We start from the raw sequence: 17894 nt of genomic DNA on the forward strand, positions 1-17894 counted from the left end.
TTTTATTTGTTGGAAGTTTTTTTGTTTTTTTTGTTTTTTTTTTAAATACTGCTTCAATTTCACTGCTAATAATGGGTCTTTTTAGATTTTTTATTTCTTTCTGGTTCAGTCTTGGAAGGTTATATACTTCTAAAAATCTATCCATTTATTTAGATTATCAGATATAATTGTTCATAGTATTTTTTAATGATTTTCTTTTATTTCTGTGGTGTCAGTTGTAAACGTCTCTTTTTTTTTATTTATGGTTTTATTTATTTGGGCTCTCACTTTCTTTTCCTTGGTAAGTTTATCTATTTTATTTATCTTTTCAAAGAACCAGCTTTTAGTTTTATTGATATTTTCTGTTGTGCTTTTTAAAAATATATCTATATTTTTTAAAAAAATATATATATATATATTTTTTTTTTATTAATTTTTTACAGAGAGAAAGGTAGAGGGATAGAGAGTTAGAAACATTGATGAGAGAGATACATGGATCAGCTGCCTCCTGCCCAACCCCCACTGGGGATGTGCCCGCAACCAAGGTACATGCCCCTGACCAGAATCGAACCCGGGACCTTCCAGTCCGTAGGCCAATGCTCTATCCACTGAGCCAAACCGGTTTCGGCTCTGTTGTGCTTTTTAAATTTCATTTATTTTCATTCTGATCTTAAAATTTCCCTTCATCTGTTTACTTTGGCTTTTGTTTGTTCTTCTTTTTTTAATTCCTTTAGGTGTAGTGTTGGATTACTTGGGATTTTTCTTGTTTGTTTAGGTAGGCCTCTATAGCTCTGAACCGTAGAACTGCTTTTGCTGCATCCTATAAATTTTGAAAAGTTGTGTTTTCATTTCCATTTATTCAAGATAGTTCCTGATTTCTTGTTTGATTTCCTCTTTGATACACTGGTTGTTTAGTCTCCACATATTTGTATTTTTTTCATGCCATTATGATGAAAAGGATGCTTGATATGATTCCAATCTTCTTGAACTCACTGAGGCTAGTATTGTGGCCTAAATCAGGCATGTTAAACGAGTAACGTTGAAGATTTAGTTGTCCTTTATTCAGCAATTTATCTGTTAGGTAGCACCCCATCTAACAACTAGAAGGGTACGGTGGGGCCGGGGGGGGGGGTGTACAAAATGAAAGGTTTTTATAGGAAGAAGGATCGGGCAAGGGTAACAAAACCATGAGAGGATTATTTTGAGGCCAGGACATCGCTTTCTTTTCGGTTGGGGAGAGCCTTGCCGGTGGTTGACCAGAAAACTCCAGACCGGTGCACTGAGATTACATTCCTGTGAGATGTTGAAACTGCACTTTGAAATCAGGTATTAAATCTCAGTTTGGTTACAATGGGCTTTTAGCATGAGGGATGGCATTTTGGGCCTGTGATTTTCTCTTTAGCAGGCAGTATCCCATCTAGAAAGCAGAGAGGCACTCCAAAGAGTTGTGCCAAGTGGAATGTTTTTGTAAGCAGAAAGAGGTGGGATTAAGAGAGGATTATTTCAGGCAGGAGGTCTTATGCAGAAGTGTCTGATCAGGAAATTCCAGGCTGATTGGTTTAAAATTCTACTCCTGGAAAAGGCTGAAACTGAATTAGGTTAGTTATTAAATTTTGGTTTAATGATATGGCTTAGCAAAAGTGACTCCCTCTGGCCTCTTTCTTTCTTTCTTTCTTTCTTTCTTTCTTCCTTTCTTCCTTCCTTCCTTCCTTCCTTCCTTCCTTCCTTCCTTCCTTCCTTCCTTCCTTTCTCTCTTTCTTTCTCTCTTTCACACAAATTGTGTCAGCTCACTTTCCATGGAAAATGCCAATGAAGGGAGCATATCCCCAGTGGAGGGGCAGGGCCACCGGCTGGGAAAGGTAACCGGGGTCCCACTTTCTCTCCCCAGCTCCCCACTGAGGAGAACTAGCGGCAGCTCATGAAAGTAGTTTGGAGGTGGGATAAGGATTAGGGCAAAAGATTTGGGAGATACCACTCTTTAAGGGACCCTCAGAGGCTGTTTGGAGAATCTGAACTTGGAGTTGTAACTCTTTGATTTCTGCTGTGCCTATAAAACAGGGAGTGTGTGTGTGTGTGTGTGTGTGTGTGTGTGTGTGTGTAGTAACGGGTGTTTCTTTGTAGGTCTGCAGGGTAGAGATGTCACTGAAAGGGGACTGGGCCTAGAGCGAGTCTGCCTCAGGCCCGCCAGTAGTGTGTGTGTTCATGCAGGAAAGATTTCACAAGACGAGTCCCGGTGATTTCTTTTCTTTTCTTTTCTTTTAATTTATTTTTTTAATTTAATTTTTTAATTAAATTATTATCTGTGTACAAGAGTCCAGGTGATTTCGAGAGTTTGTGTATTAAAGCTGGGGTCAGTGAGATAAGAAGAAGCAATAAGAGAGCCGGTGCGGTGCTCAGCTTTGGCTCTCCAGAAACGTTATCGGAAAGCGTGGGCCACGCTGGGCTTCCTGGACTCCCTGAGAAGTCAGAGTCACAGTGAAGGCAGTGAGCCATGGTGGTGCTGCCCTTCGTTCACTGGAAAATCAGAGAAAAGGGGCCCAGGAGACAAGCTCAGGGGTGAGCCCAGGACGAGAGCTCCCTCAGGTGCATGTCTCAGAGGGACCCTTCGGAGTTCAGGAAAGAAAAGAAAAGATGCACAAATGAGAGCGAAGAAAGGCATGGACATGCTCCAGAGAGAGCTGAGCTGGGCCTTTGTCTTGAGGGTTCTTGTCTGTTTTCTAAAGGTGGGATTTTAGGGGAGGACCTCAGTAGAGTATTGCATCAGCTTTATGCTGAAGTGCCAAAATGAGATTTATTCCCCTGGCTTCATCTGTCCTTGGGTGTGGTTGGCACAGATGGCACTCTGCTTGATTTCTGTTATCTTGATTTATGCTATCTATCCTGTCATTGGGGAGAAGTGTAAACCATTTACTCTTGGTGTCCTTGGTTAGGGAAGATAAGATTTTGTGATTTACTAGAGGGCTGTAAACTGCTTAGCATTCCACATCCTGTCTCAGTTTCCCTTTTCCCTTTGGCCTGGCTTACTAGCCTGTCCAGAGAGGGTGTGAGAAAAATGAGTGCCTGTGGGTGCCTCCTCCCAGGATTATATTTGCACAATGGCGCCCTCTGCTGCCCCTGCTTTTCCTACAGGTCCGGGCCATTTACCGTTTGGAAGTTCTTCCCGCTGTTTCAGTTGTGGGGAGGACACCACTTAAGGGTAATAAAATAGCAAACAGAGAACTGGAAAGCAGCTCTTTAGGTCCGCCCTACACCTGAAACCCAGCACTTTAGCTTGCTCCTGGAGACTTGCCGATACTGCTACCACGTGCAGCCTCTTTTAAGACCTGAACTACTACTCTCTTAGGTATCAGAGGGAAACTGAGGCAAGCCACTGAGAATGTGTCAGAAACTCCTCTAGCGACCCCACCTTACCTACTTCTTCCGGGTGTGACCCCAGCTCCCCCATTCCCTGGGGAAGGATGGGGGTGTCAGAGCTGCAGAAAGAGGCTGAGGTTTGGCAAGGCTGCATAGATAGCTCACCTCCCCGCTCCGTAGGTCCTGTGGGAGGGTGAGATCAAACTGCCCTGCCTCCTGCCTTATTCTGGCAAACCAGGAGGTGGGGGGCAGTGGCTCTTCCATAATGAGTAACCCCTAATTAACCTGAAGTGCAGTGCAAGTATAATGAGACCTATATGGGATGGTAGGCTTCATGGCTGTGGAACTCAAGACGTTTCAGAGGGGCTGCACTTGGCTTAATATTCTGAAATGCCTAACAATTTTTTGAACAGAGGGCCTAGCATTTTCATTTTTTAAAAATATATTTTATTGATTTTGTACAGAGAGGAAGGGAGAGAGATAGAGAGCTAGAAACGTCGATGAGAGAGAAACATCGACCAGCTGCCTCTTGCACACCCCCTACCGGGGATGTGCCCGCAACCAACGTACATGCCCCTGACCGGAATCGAACCTGGGACTTTTCAGTCCGCAGACCGACGCTCTACCGCTGAGCCAAACCGGTTTCGGCTCGCATTTTTATTTTGTAGCAGACAGAGGGTGCGGGTGGGCAGGTGGCGGGCAGTCTTCTGGCTGGCTGGCTGGCTGGCCACCCTCCCGGGGCTGGCCCAAAAGCAGCCAGGCAGTGGTGCTCCAGACAATAACCCATGGCCCGGCAGCCCCTTGTGGAGCCCTGGGCTGGCTCAGCTTCTGCTTTCTCAGGGAAGATGCTCCCTTGCTAGAAACCCACGGCACCACATTGCTCCCTCCCCGTTGGTGTATGGGCTGCTGAGGCCCTGTGGGCTGTGCCCCTAGTCCAGCCCAAGCACTGTTGCCACGTGGGTCGGACTGGGCTGGGAGCCGTGCCTGGCGGTGCTGGACGCTGGCAATGGGCACGTGGTGCAGGCTCAGCTCACCGGGAACATACTGGGTGGCAGCTAGTCTCTGGTCTCCCTCTGGGCTTCACACGGTGCCCCAGACTGAAGACAGGAAGGCAGGAGAAGGCCTTGGAAGAATGCTCAGGGACAGCGCAGGGGCCGAGGAGCAGCCGGCTCTCCCAGGGCCCAGGGAGGCACACGAGTGTGCCTTCCGGCTGCTCAATGCCCACTTTTAAAAATATATATATATATATTTTATTGATTTTTTACAGAGAGGAAAGAGAGGGATAGAGAGTTAGAAATATCAATAAGAGAGAAACATCGATCAGCTGCCTCCTGCACATGCCCCACTGGGGATGTGCCCGCAACCAAGGTACAAGCCCTTGACCGGAATCGAACCTGGGACCTTTCAATCCACAGACCCGACGCTCTATCCACTGAGCCAAACCGGTTTCGGCCTATGTTTCTGCATTAGGCCCTGCTGCAAGGAGCTGCATCTGGCGTCTCCGTGCTTCCCAGCATCGCCACGTTGGGATCACACGCATGTTCTTCTACCTCTTCCCCCGGTGCCCCAGGGTGGGTTTCTTCTGGTTCGTACGTGGACACTCAGGAGAGGGCTCCCACCTCGGCCTTCTTCCGGTGGCCCCTGCAGTGCCCCTCAGATTCCCTCCCTCCGCCAGGCCTGCTGTATTTGGATTCGCGTTTCCCCCTCAACAACAGCATGGCACAGCTGTGGCTCAGCTCTGTGGTGCGAAGCGGAAGCAGCATGCTGGCTCATTGCCTGAAGGCCCCGCGGGTGAGGCGGCACCTGCACTTCCTCAGGCCCCCACCTGCCCCCCGGGTCAGGCTGGGTGTTGTTCATGTGCTTGTGTCAGGCCAGCCGAAGGGTGTCATGTTGGCCCTAAGGTATTAGCCCTCCTACTCTCCCCCCAGAAGGATTATGTTGAGAACCCTGGAGTGGTTGTGAGTTTTTTTTAAATTACTGTGGTCATCAGAGTTGTCTGGGTCTGATAGAAAGGACCTCCATTATCACCAGATCCTTGGCGAATGAACTGGAGAACAAGGAACAGGGGGGATGATGTTGGAGTGAGTTGAACACCGGAGGTTTACCTTTGGGGATGTTAGCACTTTCCCGTGCCTTCTCTGACCCTCTGCCTTCCCATTTGCCTAATGGGTTTGCTGATATCCACTTTGTCTTTTGGGGTCACTATGATGCCCAGGGCAACACTAGTTATTAATCCGTTGCCACAGGGGCCACAGTATGGGGCTCACATGTTGGGGTGGGGTTAGACTTTTCCAACTGCTGGTGGACTGCCCACGCCTGCCCACACAGGTGTGTTCGTTCCTTCAGCACGCTGCCCATCTTCACTCATCCAGGTGGCACCAGCAGGCGTCCTGGATAAGGACAGGGAGCAGACGTCAAGAGTCAAGCAACATGATTCAGTATACACTGTTGTTGTTTTTTTAATGCATTTTATTGATTTTTTACAGAGAGGAGGGGAGAGGGATAGAGAGTTAGAAACATCGATGAGGGAGAAACATTGATCAGCTGCCTCCTGCACACCTCCCACTGGGGATGTGCCCACAACCAAGGTACGTGCCCTTGACGAGAATCAAACCTGGGACCTTTCAGTCCACAGACTGTCGCCCTATCCACTGAGCCAAACCAGTTAGGGCTATACACCCTTTTGCCTCCACTTGTACCTCATTCCTCTCCCAATCTGAGCTGAGGTTTGACTGATGCCCTGGGTTGCCATAATGGTCACCCATGGGGTTCTGGGGCAACAGGACATGGTCGGCCCAGTGTGGGCTTGGTATCTGGGCACCTATGCAGCCACCTGTCCGCTCCTTCTGGCATCCTACCGGCCCCTAGTTTCTGCTTTAGTAGTTATACCCAGTTTCTTCATGCTGCCCAACATCACTGCCATCATGATTATGACAAATTCACGGGGCAGCCATGTCATTTTCTCCCTCAAGGGCAAGGCTCTAGACTCCAAGTTGCAGAGCCCTTCACTGGGGACCCTGGGATCTCCCTCCTGCCTGGACATTGGGTGAGGAGAGCAGTCGTGGGTGTCTGTGAAAACTGGTGGTCATCCAGAGTGGAGTGGGGGCATCTTTACTGCAAGGAATGTGTATGAGAGGGATCCCAGGGCTTGTCTCCCCCTCACCCCTTTCAGGTGGCTAGGCCTGCTGGTTTGGGTGCAGGTGGGAAGAAGAATTGAGTTCCTGGAAAGTGAGTGGGCCCTCCCCAGCCATACAACGCATACGACAAGTGTGAAGAGGGCAGTGGAGATGCCGGTGGTGCGTGAATGCCTACTGCTCCCAGAATGGTACTGTCCACTTCTCGAGGCTCCAGGCCCCTGGACAAGCATTGACATTCTTGGGCCTCCTCAGGAAAGCTCGGATCTCTGGGGGAAATTCCAGTATAAACCCGCTGAGGCAGAAAAGCATCCGTACAGATTAATAGGCCAGTCTGGACGATACCTGGGCAGCTGCAGGCTAGGACTGCCGTCTGTTCTCTGGCGGCCGGGCTCTGGGTGCTTCAGCACCGCGGACTGGACAGCGCCTCCAGGGCCGGCGGGAGGCTCCTGCCAGAACTTCTCCGGGTGGGCGAGGGGTGTCTGACCGCCAAAGAAGGAAGGCTGTTAGACGTGGAGATGAATTTTTTGGCCCCTAGAGGGCGAGCACAGGTGGTGCGAGAATCCTTAACAGGTTGGAATCCTTGTGGGGAGAGAGGAGTGCAGGGCTGCCTCTATGTGTAACTCCCCCTCTCCTGATTCTGGCCGCTCAAGACCGGTTGGGACTTATCTGTGACCAGTCCACGCCCCAAGACCTCTGGACCCAAAAACCTCTTTTTTTAAAAAAAATATATATTTTATTGATTTTTTACTGAGAGGAAGAGAGAGGGATAGAAAGTTAGAAACATCAATGAGAGAGAATCATCGCTCAGCTGCATCTTGCACACCTCCTACTGGGAATGTGCCCCCAACCAACGTACACGCCCTTGACCGGAATCGAACCTAGGACCTTATAGTCCACAGACCGATGCTCTATCCACTGAGCCAAACCGGTTTCAGCCAAAAACCTTTTTTTAATATTTATTTTTTAAAATATAGTTTATTGATTTCAGAAAGAAAGGGAGAGGGGAGAGAGATGGATACCTCAATGATGAGGGAAAATCATTGATTGGCTGCCTCCTGCATGTCCCCTACTGGGAATGGAGCCTGAAACCTAGGCATGTGCCCTTAACAAAATTGAACCCCGGGACCCTTCAGTCTGCAGGCTGACACTCTAGCTACTGCGCCAAACCAGCCAGGGCCACAGCACACACACACACTCTCTCTCTCTCTTTCTCTCTCTCTCTCTCTGAATATATTATATACCATATTTTCCGGCGTATAAGACGACTCCCTATTTTTACAGTTAAAACATAGGTTTAGGCCTATATTCACTGTATAAGACTACCCCCCACTTCAAAGAAAAGATTTACTTTGCCGTCAAGATCTGCAGGTAATTATTGTGCAATTTTGGTCTTTTGCCCCCGATTTTTGGTTGACTTTTTTTCGTTTCAAAAGTCGTCTTATACGCCAGAAAATACTTCGCATGGGTCCCTTTGAAGCTTCTAGGACACATGTGTCAAACACAAGGCCCGCGGGCCAAATCCAGCCTGCCAGGCCTTGCAATGCGGCCCGCACCGCGCTGTCATCACTGCACTCCGCTGTCAGTTTATGACATTGTCAGTTTATGACTGTTCAGTAAACCATTCGGCCCGCGATTTAGGCTGGATTTTAGATTTTGGCCGCTTCTCTGATTGAGTTTGACACCCCTATTCTAGGAGGATCTGGTTGGGAAGTCCTGGTTCCTTTGATGTCTGTTTGTCCTAAGGAGAGCCATGCGGATTTGCAAGTGGGAGAGAGTGGGAGGCAGGGTGAGTGTGTTCATGAAGCAGCAGGGACCTGTACTGTTTGTACTTTCTCAGTTCTCCTGGGACTGTGGGTACTTATTCTCTACCTTTTTTATTGCTTGGAAGTTCTCTTTGAAGTCTAACTGTAGGACAGACTGTCATTGTCTAGAGCTGGGGAATGAATACCATGTCACAACTATAAAATGACATGCGGAGAGTTGGAAATCAATCATTGGGACCACTCCACCAGAACCGCAGGCCTCCTTTTTTTGACTCCCACCGGCAACCTCATTCACCTGAACACCTGAACACCAGGGGGAAAACAGAGGGGGCAGATGAGAACATGACAGTAGTTCACCTAAAATCTCCATACTGGGGGGCAGAAATAGAGGTGTTAGAACTGCAGAGAGAAGCTGAGATTTAGCAAGGCCGCACAAAGAGTCTGACCTTAACCCCTGGACTCTGATAAGGGCACCGAGTAGCCCATGTGGGCTGAATAGGTGGATCCGCCTGCCCCATCATGGCATTGAGGGAAGGTGCAGGGCAGAGGCTCATGCCCTGGTTAGTAACTCAAAAGCTCCAGATTAAACTTTCCTAAGACTAATGTAGGTGGCCTCCACCCTCTGGGCTGACAGGGAGCATGGGGCGATAGTCACTTGGGGAACTGCCCCTGGACAGCCAATTGCTTTTGGAGTCCTAGCCTTACTTTCGTCCAGACACTCTTGCCCATAGGTCGTCTGCTTCCTCGCCGCGCTTCCGGCTCTTTCCCCGCCACTTGGCGATGTGCGAGGTGCGGCGGGCCCAGGTCCGGACTTACTCCTGCCTGCGCGGTGAAGACAGTCTTGTCTTCCCCGCAAGATGCGGCGCGAGCGCTGCTGCACCAGGGCCGATCTCTACCTGGAGCGCCCTCTGGCGGTGATGGGCGTCAGGCCTGGGCATCCCCGAGCGACTCTTAGGAGTTAGCCCCAGGATTGGCTTGCCTGAAATGCGCTGGACAGCGCCTGCCAGGGCCCGTATCTCTGAAAACCAGGATTATTACCTCGCCTTTCCATGTCGGCACTGCTCAGGCTGACGCTAAGGAGGCGCGAGACAGTTGCTAGGAGGGGCATGGTGGAGGTCCAGGGGAGCCAGGGTGCCACCATGGGCGTCCGCATCGGTGTGGACATGGCTGGGCCTGGAGTCATACCTGTCATTCTTCTCTGATCTGGCCACTGCCCAGAGGAGTTGGACGGGTCTTCCGTGGCTTCTTGATGTTTCTCGATTTCTTCGGCATCACAGCTGAGCCACCTCCTATCCTGGACATTGGAGCAGGAGGGGTGAGGCTGTCTGTGGAAGCGGGGGGGGGGGGGAGTCTCCCAGCGTAGAGGGAGGGCTGTTTTTTATTGTGTAAAATGTGCATGGGAGCAATCCCAGGAATTTTTTGTTTTTGCTGGAGTCACTATTCCTGGACCCAAAGTCAGGGGAGTCAGTGTGGTATGGATGTGGGTGGGAGGGAGAGAGCTGAAAATTGTGTAAACTTTTCACAAGAAAAGTCTGGAGTGGGCAGTGGTGATGTCCATAATGGGCAAATTTCTGCCGGTGCCAGACAGGGCACGGGATTTAAGTGTGGTCTGACAAGTCACTCACCTTCTATCTGGCCTTCCCAGGTAAGCACAGATCTTCTGGGATACCTTTGATTGAAACCAGTGGTAGTCACAATTGTTGAGGAATACAAAGAACACTGCAGATTATTGGGTCATTGTGGATGCATCTTGGATTTTGCCTGGGCACCTAGTTGGAGGCCGGAGGTAGGGACAGTAGCACACGGAGGCAGCCAGAGGGGACTTGAGACGGTTCAGCACTGAGGACTGGACAGCGTCCTCCGGACAGTCTGGCACAGCCAAAGGAAGGATGGATACTCACTCATGTCCAGGGCCAGCACAGCTCAGAGGCTGACAGCAGAAACCTGGGACTTGGGGCCTGGGGCCTGTGCTCATGTGGTCTGGACTGGAGCTCCAGGAGAGTTACAGAAATGTGTTAGATATCGTGGAAATAACTCTTTGTAGTGCTTCAGATGATAAACCTTTTTAAAAAAATATATTTTATTGATTTTTTACAGAGAGGAAGGGATAGAGAGCTAGAAACGTCGATGAGAGAGAAACATCGACCAGCTGCCTCTTGCACACCCCCTACTGGGGAAGCGCCCACAAACAATGTACATGCCCTTGACCGGAATCGAACCTGGGACCTTTCAGTCTGCAGACCGACGCTCTACCGCTGAGCCAAACTGGCTTCGGCTGATAAACCTTTTTATACATGGTCTCCGCTTTGCCTCACAACAGATAGGGAATATAGGTCTGGATATCTAATAGACGAGGGAGCTCAGAGAGGATAATCAATCTTTCCAGGTCACACAGCCAGGGAGGGGTTTGAGCTAAGACTAGAATGGCTGCCTTGGTTGTAGCAGATGCATTAACACAGATTTTAAAAGTCATGGGGGACCCTTGTATTGGGATCCTGAGGGTTGATGAGCCAACAAAATGGGGGAGCACTTAGGGTGAGGGCACCACTTACATGGGGCAATGCTCAGGGCTTTGAGGAGGAGGGGGACTCCCAATAAAGTGTGAATTTGTCTATTCCTAAAGCCTGAGGTGGCATTCAGGGCTCATCAGAGCTCACCTATCTAGACTCAGTAGGACAGGATTCCCACCGTTGGGCCAGAAGTCACCCTTCTCTTACCTGGTTAATCTATCCCACTATGGGCTGAGGTGAGGTGAGTGAGAAGTCAAGGGTGCCACATTTAAGGACACACTCTCTCTCAGGGTCATGCAAGTGCAGGCTAGTGTCAGCATGACTCTAAAACCAAGTCTCTTCCTTCCAACCTCCCCCTGCGTCCTTCACTCTAAGCCCTAAGCTCCCAGAGGCCAGAGACAACCTTTGATAATCTCTGGGTATCCCAGCCCAGCATGGGGCCATAGCAGGACTCACAATTAAATTCAGTAAACATTTGTCAGTGACCAAGCCTCATCTTTCTTTCCTCGGAGGAAAATGGCCTAGGATGGGAAGGGCATTTGTGCGTGTCACGTGATCTAACAGAGGTTTGTCCAATGGCTGGACTTCTCATTTACTGGAGATAAGCAAATGGCATAATAGGGGAGAACCCAAAGCCTGTGTAAGATTCAGAATGTCCGCCAAACTGGTTTGGCTCAGTGGATAGAGCGACGGCCTGCGGACTGAGGGGGTCCCAGGTTCGATTCTGGTCAAGGTCAAGGGCATGTACCTTGGTTGCGGGCACATCCCCAGTAGGGGATGTGCAGGAGGCAACTGGTTGATGTTTCTAACTCTCTCTCCCTCTCCCTTACTCTGTAAAAAATCAAAATATATTAAAAAAAAAAAAAAAGATTCACAAAGTCCACATCAGAAAAGGAAATGTGGGGCGACAGAACTGGAGAGTGCCGATGACTTGTTCCAAGCCATGCTGCCGCTTATGGACAGACAGACAGACAGGGCTACTGACAAGTTCTTCCAGGATGTGATCCCATCAAGGAAAACCTCTGAGGCAGTTCCTGGATGCACATCGAGTGTATCGGCTTTCTACTGATTGGGCCTGGAACAGTAAACAGGATTAATCTATTGCTTTTGTCTGCCAGTAAATGCTGCGCGCCGATTGGTCCTGGTTCGGGAGGCGGAAGAAACAGCGAGCACGTGGCACCCGCCGCCAGAGCCGCGCGCGGCGGGCCCGGGAGACCATGGCGTCGCTCAGTGGCGGTACCGTCGTCTGTGTGATCTGCCTGGAGAAGCCCAAATACCGCTGCCCCGCCTGCCGCGTGCCCTAGTAAGCGCCGGACATCGTGGGGGAGGGAGTCGCGAGTGTCGGGCCGGGCGGGGGTAGGGTGGGGGGCCGGGCAGGGGCGCGGGAGGGTGCGCCAGGCTTGAGCTGAAATGCCCTCTCGGTTCTATTCCAGCTGCTCCGTGAACTGCTTCCGGAAGCACCGAGGTAAGGCCCCCCGTCCGCACCTCAGCCCGGGCCTCCCTCCTCGCGCGGGGTGGCTCCCACGTCCCGCCCGGGTCTCGGGGCTGTTCTCCCCTCAGGCCCCCGCCCCTCCGGGTCTTGTCGCGCCCGATCCTGTCGGCTCTCTTGGGGACACCTCTGCCTGTGAATGCTTCTCTGGACTTTGAACAGTCCAAACCTTCTGCTCTGTCTTTTCTTCTACGTGCTGTCCATTTTTTGTGTGTCTTTTAAAAAGAGCTGATCGTTTTTTGCCGGAAAAAGTCAACCCAGCTATTTCATCTTTGTATTCCTCATCATCATTTGGTCCAAGTTGTGCTGGCTGACGTTAACGAGAACATTCTTCTAAATAATGTCTTGTTAGAAACAGTGAGGTAGATCTCCTTACAGTAAGGAGCTGTGTGTCCTTGGTTGTTAATGTTGTCAAGTGTACGTTTTAACTTTCTCAGGCGCCTCTTCTCAGCCCTGGGGCACCCTTTCCCACGGCTTCATGATTGGTTGATTCATGGTGAAGTTCCTCGTTTAGTTTCTGTTTACTTATTTATCTTTATCGTTGGTAGTATTATAGATGCCTCCCCTCCCTTTTTCCCCATTAGTTGTGTCATCCTCTCCAATCTCTGCTTTACAGCAGTATGTTTCATGCCTTTCTCTCCAACCCCGGCCCCCACCTCCCGCCTTTTTTCTAAGATCTCTGGAGTATCTCAAAAGAAGCCTACTCCTGGCCGGCGTGGTTCAGTGGTTGAGTGTGGACCTATGAACCAGGAGGTCACGTTTGGGTTGGATTCCGTGGTTCAGTTCCTGGTCAGGGAAAATGCTGGGGTTGCCGAAACCGGTCCCAGGTTCGATTCCGGTCAAGGGCATGTACCTTGGTTGCGGGCACATCTCCAGTGGGAGGTGGTACCGGAGGCAGCTGATAGATGATTCTCATCGATGTTTCTAGCTCTCTATCCCTCCCCATTCCTCTCTGTAAAAAATCTATAAAATATATTTATAAATAAATAAATAAATAAATAAATCTTCAACTAAAGATAGGAAAGAAGATAACTATTTTGCTGGAAAGGGTTGGGTGCACTTCCCTCTCACCTTGCATTCCGGTGAGGCCCCTCTGAGAGCGCTGTCCAGACCTCTTACCTGTGCTGCCTCCTGCTGCCAGGGTGAGTTCTGAAATGTAAATTGGAGCACTTCACTCCCTTGTTAAAAAGGCCATTCTCTCTAGCACATCAGTGGTTCTTACCTGGGTGTTGTTCTCCCTAGGGAGATACTTCTTCACAAAGTTTTTGTTGTCACAGTATCTGAGGAGGAGTCAGTGGTACTTCGGGTAATTGGTATCGATTCCAATAAACGCCTTGTGTGTGAGACTTACAGCACTGAAGACCTTTCCACCCTAAACACAGTAGCACTCTTGCTGAGCAGCACCTGTAACGGCCTGGCCCGTGGTAGCATACTTTTGCTCCTGCTTTCTCCACTTGTGTTCCAGCCACCAGTCTGCTGGCATTGGCTCATCACCATCTCCTTGCACCTGACCCTATCTTAAGGGTTGGGGCTAGCCACACATCTTTCTTCTGCCAGAAATGGTCTTTGACTTGGCAGTGCCTCCTCCAGCAAGACTCCTCTCGGTCTTTTGCATCTTATCCATCTCTTTAGTTGTCATCCCTACGACTAAACCCCTCTGGGCTGGACCTGTGTATGCCCAAGGGCACGTGCACATGCAGATTTGACATCTGAGACCCCTGAGAAGATAGTTTAATGCTCATTGAAGTCAGCATGCCGCTTATACGTAATGAAAGCACTATGAATCTAGGCAAGGCAAGGAGGGATCTGGACAGGTCCTAGGGGTCCATAAGTTGTTCTGCCAGGTTCAGAGTTGCTTGTTTTTGCTATACTTTCCCTTGATCTGATTTCTCACTTCCTCTGCATCCATCTCTATCCCCACCGACATCCCTTACTCCACATGTGTCAAACACAAGGCCCTCGGGCCAAATCCAGCCCGCCAGGCCTTGCAATGTGGCCCGCACCGCGCTGTCATCACTGCACTCTGCTGTCAGTTTATGACATTGTCAGTTTATGACTGTTCAGTAAACCATTCGGCCCGCGATTAGGCTGGATTTTAGATTTTGGCCCCTTCTCTGATTAAGTTCGACACCCCTACTTACTCCATCCATGTGCTTCCCGCCTCGATGCTGGCTTGGTGGGGAGGTACAGCCTGGTCACTAAAATGGAGGTGTTGTGCTCCTGATGTTTGTGTGTCTTTCAGAGCAGTGCAATACCGAAACTCGTCTTGTTGAGGAAAAAACACCAGCTTTTACGGCAGAAACTATAAAGCCTGAGGAAAACAAAGGTGGGTGTGTTGACTTCAAACAAACAAACCTGGGAAGGGGTTTCAAATAGAGTAAGTTGAAAGGGAAGAGGGGGCGGGCTGGGGCAGGGAGTCAAGGACCATGTCTTCATTAGGGAGAAGCGCTTCCTTAGCCCAGAGCATCAGGAATGGGGCCACTGTCCTTGCTGGTTCTAGAGCAGCCTAAAGGCACTGTTCAGGATAAGAATAACAGGGGCAACAGGAAGGAGGGGAAGGAGCATGGGTGTGATTTTGGGGTGAAGTAGTCTTCTATAGTCATGGCTACAGTCTCCCTTCATGGGCCTGGCTGCACCTGTCAGTTCACCCGAGCTGGGCCTCGGTGAGAGGCTGCCCTGGCCTCAGACACCTGCTGCTGCTGGAGGCTCCTCACAGGGAACAGTGGCAGAGAGCTGCCACCCCATCCTGCCAGCCAACTGGCTACCGGGGGCCATGCATCATGCCTGCCTCTGAAAGCAGCCCCCTCTGGTGCCACCCAAGGCATGTGGAACGTGCACAGCAAGAAGGAGGTGGCCCGTTCCTGCGCTGGAGAAACTTCCTTACTGGGTGCAGGCAGTTTCTGCCCCTGAGGAGATTCATGTTAGCAGGTTTTTATTTTTATTTTTATTTTTTTTAATATATATACTTTATTGATTTTTTTACAGAGAAGAAGGGAGAGAGATAGAGAGCTAGAAACATCGATGAGAGAAACATCGACCAGCTGCCTCTTGCACACCCCCTATTGGGGATGTGCCTGCAACCAATGTACATGCCCTTGACCGGAATCGAACCCGGGACCTTCCAGTCCGCAGACCGACGCTCTACCACTGAGCCAAACTGGTTTCGGCCATGTTAGCAGGTTTTTGTGGAGCACACTTACTTTGTTGGTCCATCTTAGAGCTGGAGCCATGGTGAGGAGAGAAAGAGTGATAATCGGCCTCCAGGTATAACGACCACAGGGAAAGAGAGTAAATGTGTGGACTCCAGGATGCATTTGTTCTAAGTCACCGATGTTTCTTTCCTTTCCTGTCCTAAGAGAGTGTTGGTAGTCACAGACTCCAGAGAAGAGGTTTTGTTTATACAAGTGGGTTACTGTCACATGTGTGTGCCTATACATTTTTAAAATCTACTGGAGTAGTTGTTAAAATCTGGCACCTGGAATTTCTTTAGAGACATAAATAGTTGATTTTGTTAAATGTTCCTTAGATGATGATGAGTCTGTAGCTGATTTTCTCAATAGTGACGAGGAACAGGACAGAGTTTCTTTGCAGAATTTAAAGAATTTAGGTAAGTCTGTACTGTGCTTATTTTTTGTCAGCCATTGAGATACATTTAATCTGTAGTATAGAATGTGGTTTTATGATTTTAGAAAAAGAGAGGAAGGGAGAGAGAAAAAAAAGAAACATCTGTTTTTCCACTTATTTATGCATTCATTGGTTGCTTCTTGTACCCACAATCTTGGTGTATGTGAACGAAGCTCTAACAGCCTGAATGTGGTTTTTAATGTTATTAAATACTTTAGCATGGCATGCATAGCCCTTCATCCAGCCACACGGTTCTATTAACGACACAGGGTGTCCACACCTCCCAGCTTGTCTGGAAGACCATTTTCTTGGCCTGGGGTCCCAGTGGCTTTGTGAGTTATCAGAATTCTGTTCCTCCTTCAAGGCTTTGTTCAAGTGTCGTGTCCTAAGTGTTCTTGAGCTTTGACTGTCAGAAGATACTTTTTCATCTTTCCCTGGTGCCTTGTAATATACTGCTCACCAGATTTTATGGTAATTTGTTTCACATCAGTCTGTAGGGGAGAAACCTACATTTATTTCTATGTTCCTAGTGCTCCATTTATAGACTAGCCATTAATATATTCTGGATAATCCAGGACTTGTTTTTTAAAATTTGTTCTTATTTTTTAAAATGTATCTTACTGTTTTTTTGTTTTTCGTTAATTCTCACCCGAGGATATTTTTTCCATTGATTTTTAGAGAGAATGGAAGGGAGGGTGAGATACAGAGAGAGAAACATCAATGTGAGAGACATGATTGGTTGCCACCTGCACTCGACCTGATCAGGGCGGGGGATCGTGCCTGCAATTAAGGTGCCTTAACCCGGGACCTTAACCAGAACAGAACCTGAACCCGTCAGTCCCCGGGCTGACGCTCTATCCATTGAGCCAAACTGGCTAAGGCTATCTCTATTATTGAAAGATGTCCCCTTTTTTGGACTTGATTTTTAGAGGATGTGGGTTTTAATAATGTCCAGTATTTTGTGGGATTGCTCATTCAGTCCCAGATAGTTGTTACCTATATAATTCATGGGCTAGGGTAGTTCCTACAGGTGGGCATTATTTTCATTACTATTTCAGAGTCCGCCTGACAGGTGGTGCTTTGCAGTGGTTAGAATTAGCTGGGGATGGTTGTGAACAGTTCTGTCATCTGTAAAGTACCGTACAGATGTTAGAGTCATTTCACTACCGACCGTGCTTCAGGCTGGATCAAGCACTTAAGCATCATTCAGTGCAAGCATGTCTAACTTTGCAGCTGGGGGGCCTCAAGTTTGATGTGCTTGATTCAGTGCATAACTGTCCTTGCCAATAAGCTAATGCCGTTCTCTGTATTTGTTGTTGTGAAGTATTTAACGTGGAAATCATTTTATACGCTGATTTCACCTTGTTTATGTAAAGCACTGGGGTTAATTTGTGGGTTTAAAGACTAAGGGGATACAATACTTATTACATTTAAAGCATTTAGCTTGCAGCCAATTCCACCTGTTCCAGCTTCAACTCAGATTGCCTTTCTTTCCTTAATTTTTAAGGGGAGTCTGCAGCATTAAGAAGCTTACTGCTCAACCCACACCTTAGACAGCTGATGGTCACCCTCGATCAGGGGGACGACAAGGCCAAGCTCATGAGAGCCTGCATGCAGGAGCCCTTGTTTGTGGAGTTTGCCGACTGCTGTTTAAGCATCGTGGAGCCATCCCAGAATAAGGATCCTTAAAGTGGATCATGGTGCTGCCTGCTCCTTCTCCCAAGAGGCAGGCAGTGTTTCCAGGACGAAGACCGGCGGATGTGGGGTAGGTCACGCCAGCGCCAGTCTTCACCTCCGTTGCCGTGGGCTTAGGTGTCAGACGGACAGCACTCAAGTGGCACACATTCAAATGGTTGTTTTTAAGTTATTTATTTTTGGTACAGTTGTAGATTTTGTGAGATAATTTATCAGGTTTCACACCTTTGAGTGAAAACTTGCTCAGTGTTACTAAATAAAATCACGATGTGGTTCTGTGGTACACTGCATTGTTCATCATCCTTGATTCATAATTTAATTGCTTGAAATTAAATAAATCAAC

At 48.9% G+C, this 17894-nt stretch overlaps 1 protein-coding gene across 6 annotated transcripts in view; it reads left to right on the plus strand.

The window, feature by feature from the left end:
* Positions 1 to 17836, plus strand: part of ZNHIT3 (zinc finger HIT-type containing 3) — a 28810-nt gene extending 10974 nt beyond the window's left edge. For 4 of the 6 annotated variants that reach the window (XM_084864225.1, XM_084864227.1, XM_084864226.1 and 1 more), the window contains exons 3-7: positions 11862 to 12046; positions 12177 to 12208; positions 14475 to 14558; positions 15759 to 15839; positions 17364 to 17836. In XM_084864225.1, the coding sequence (XP_084720351.1) occupies positions 11865 to 12046; positions 12177 to 12208; positions 14475 to 14558; positions 15759 to 15839; positions 17364 to 17545 (561 nt within the window). In that variant the 5' untranslated portion in view covers positions 11862 to 11864 and the 3' untranslated portion in view covers positions 17546 to 17836. Of the gene's footprint in view, positions 1 to 2100; positions 2213 to 11861; positions 12047 to 12176; positions 12209 to 14474; positions 14559 to 15758; positions 15840 to 17363 lie in introns of all 6 variants that reach the window. The other 2 variants (XM_084864229.1, XM_084864230.1) reach the window with 1 other exon arrangement.
* Positions 17837 to 17894: the final 58 nt, after the last annotated feature.

Source organism: Pipistrellus hanaki (genome assembly GCF_964339955.1).
Source record: "Pipistrellus hanaki genome assembly, chromosome: 16".
In the NCBI taxonomy this organism is placed as follows: domain Eukaryota; kingdom Metazoa; phylum Chordata; class Mammalia; order Chiroptera; family Vespertilionidae; genus Pipistrellus; species Pipistrellus hanaki.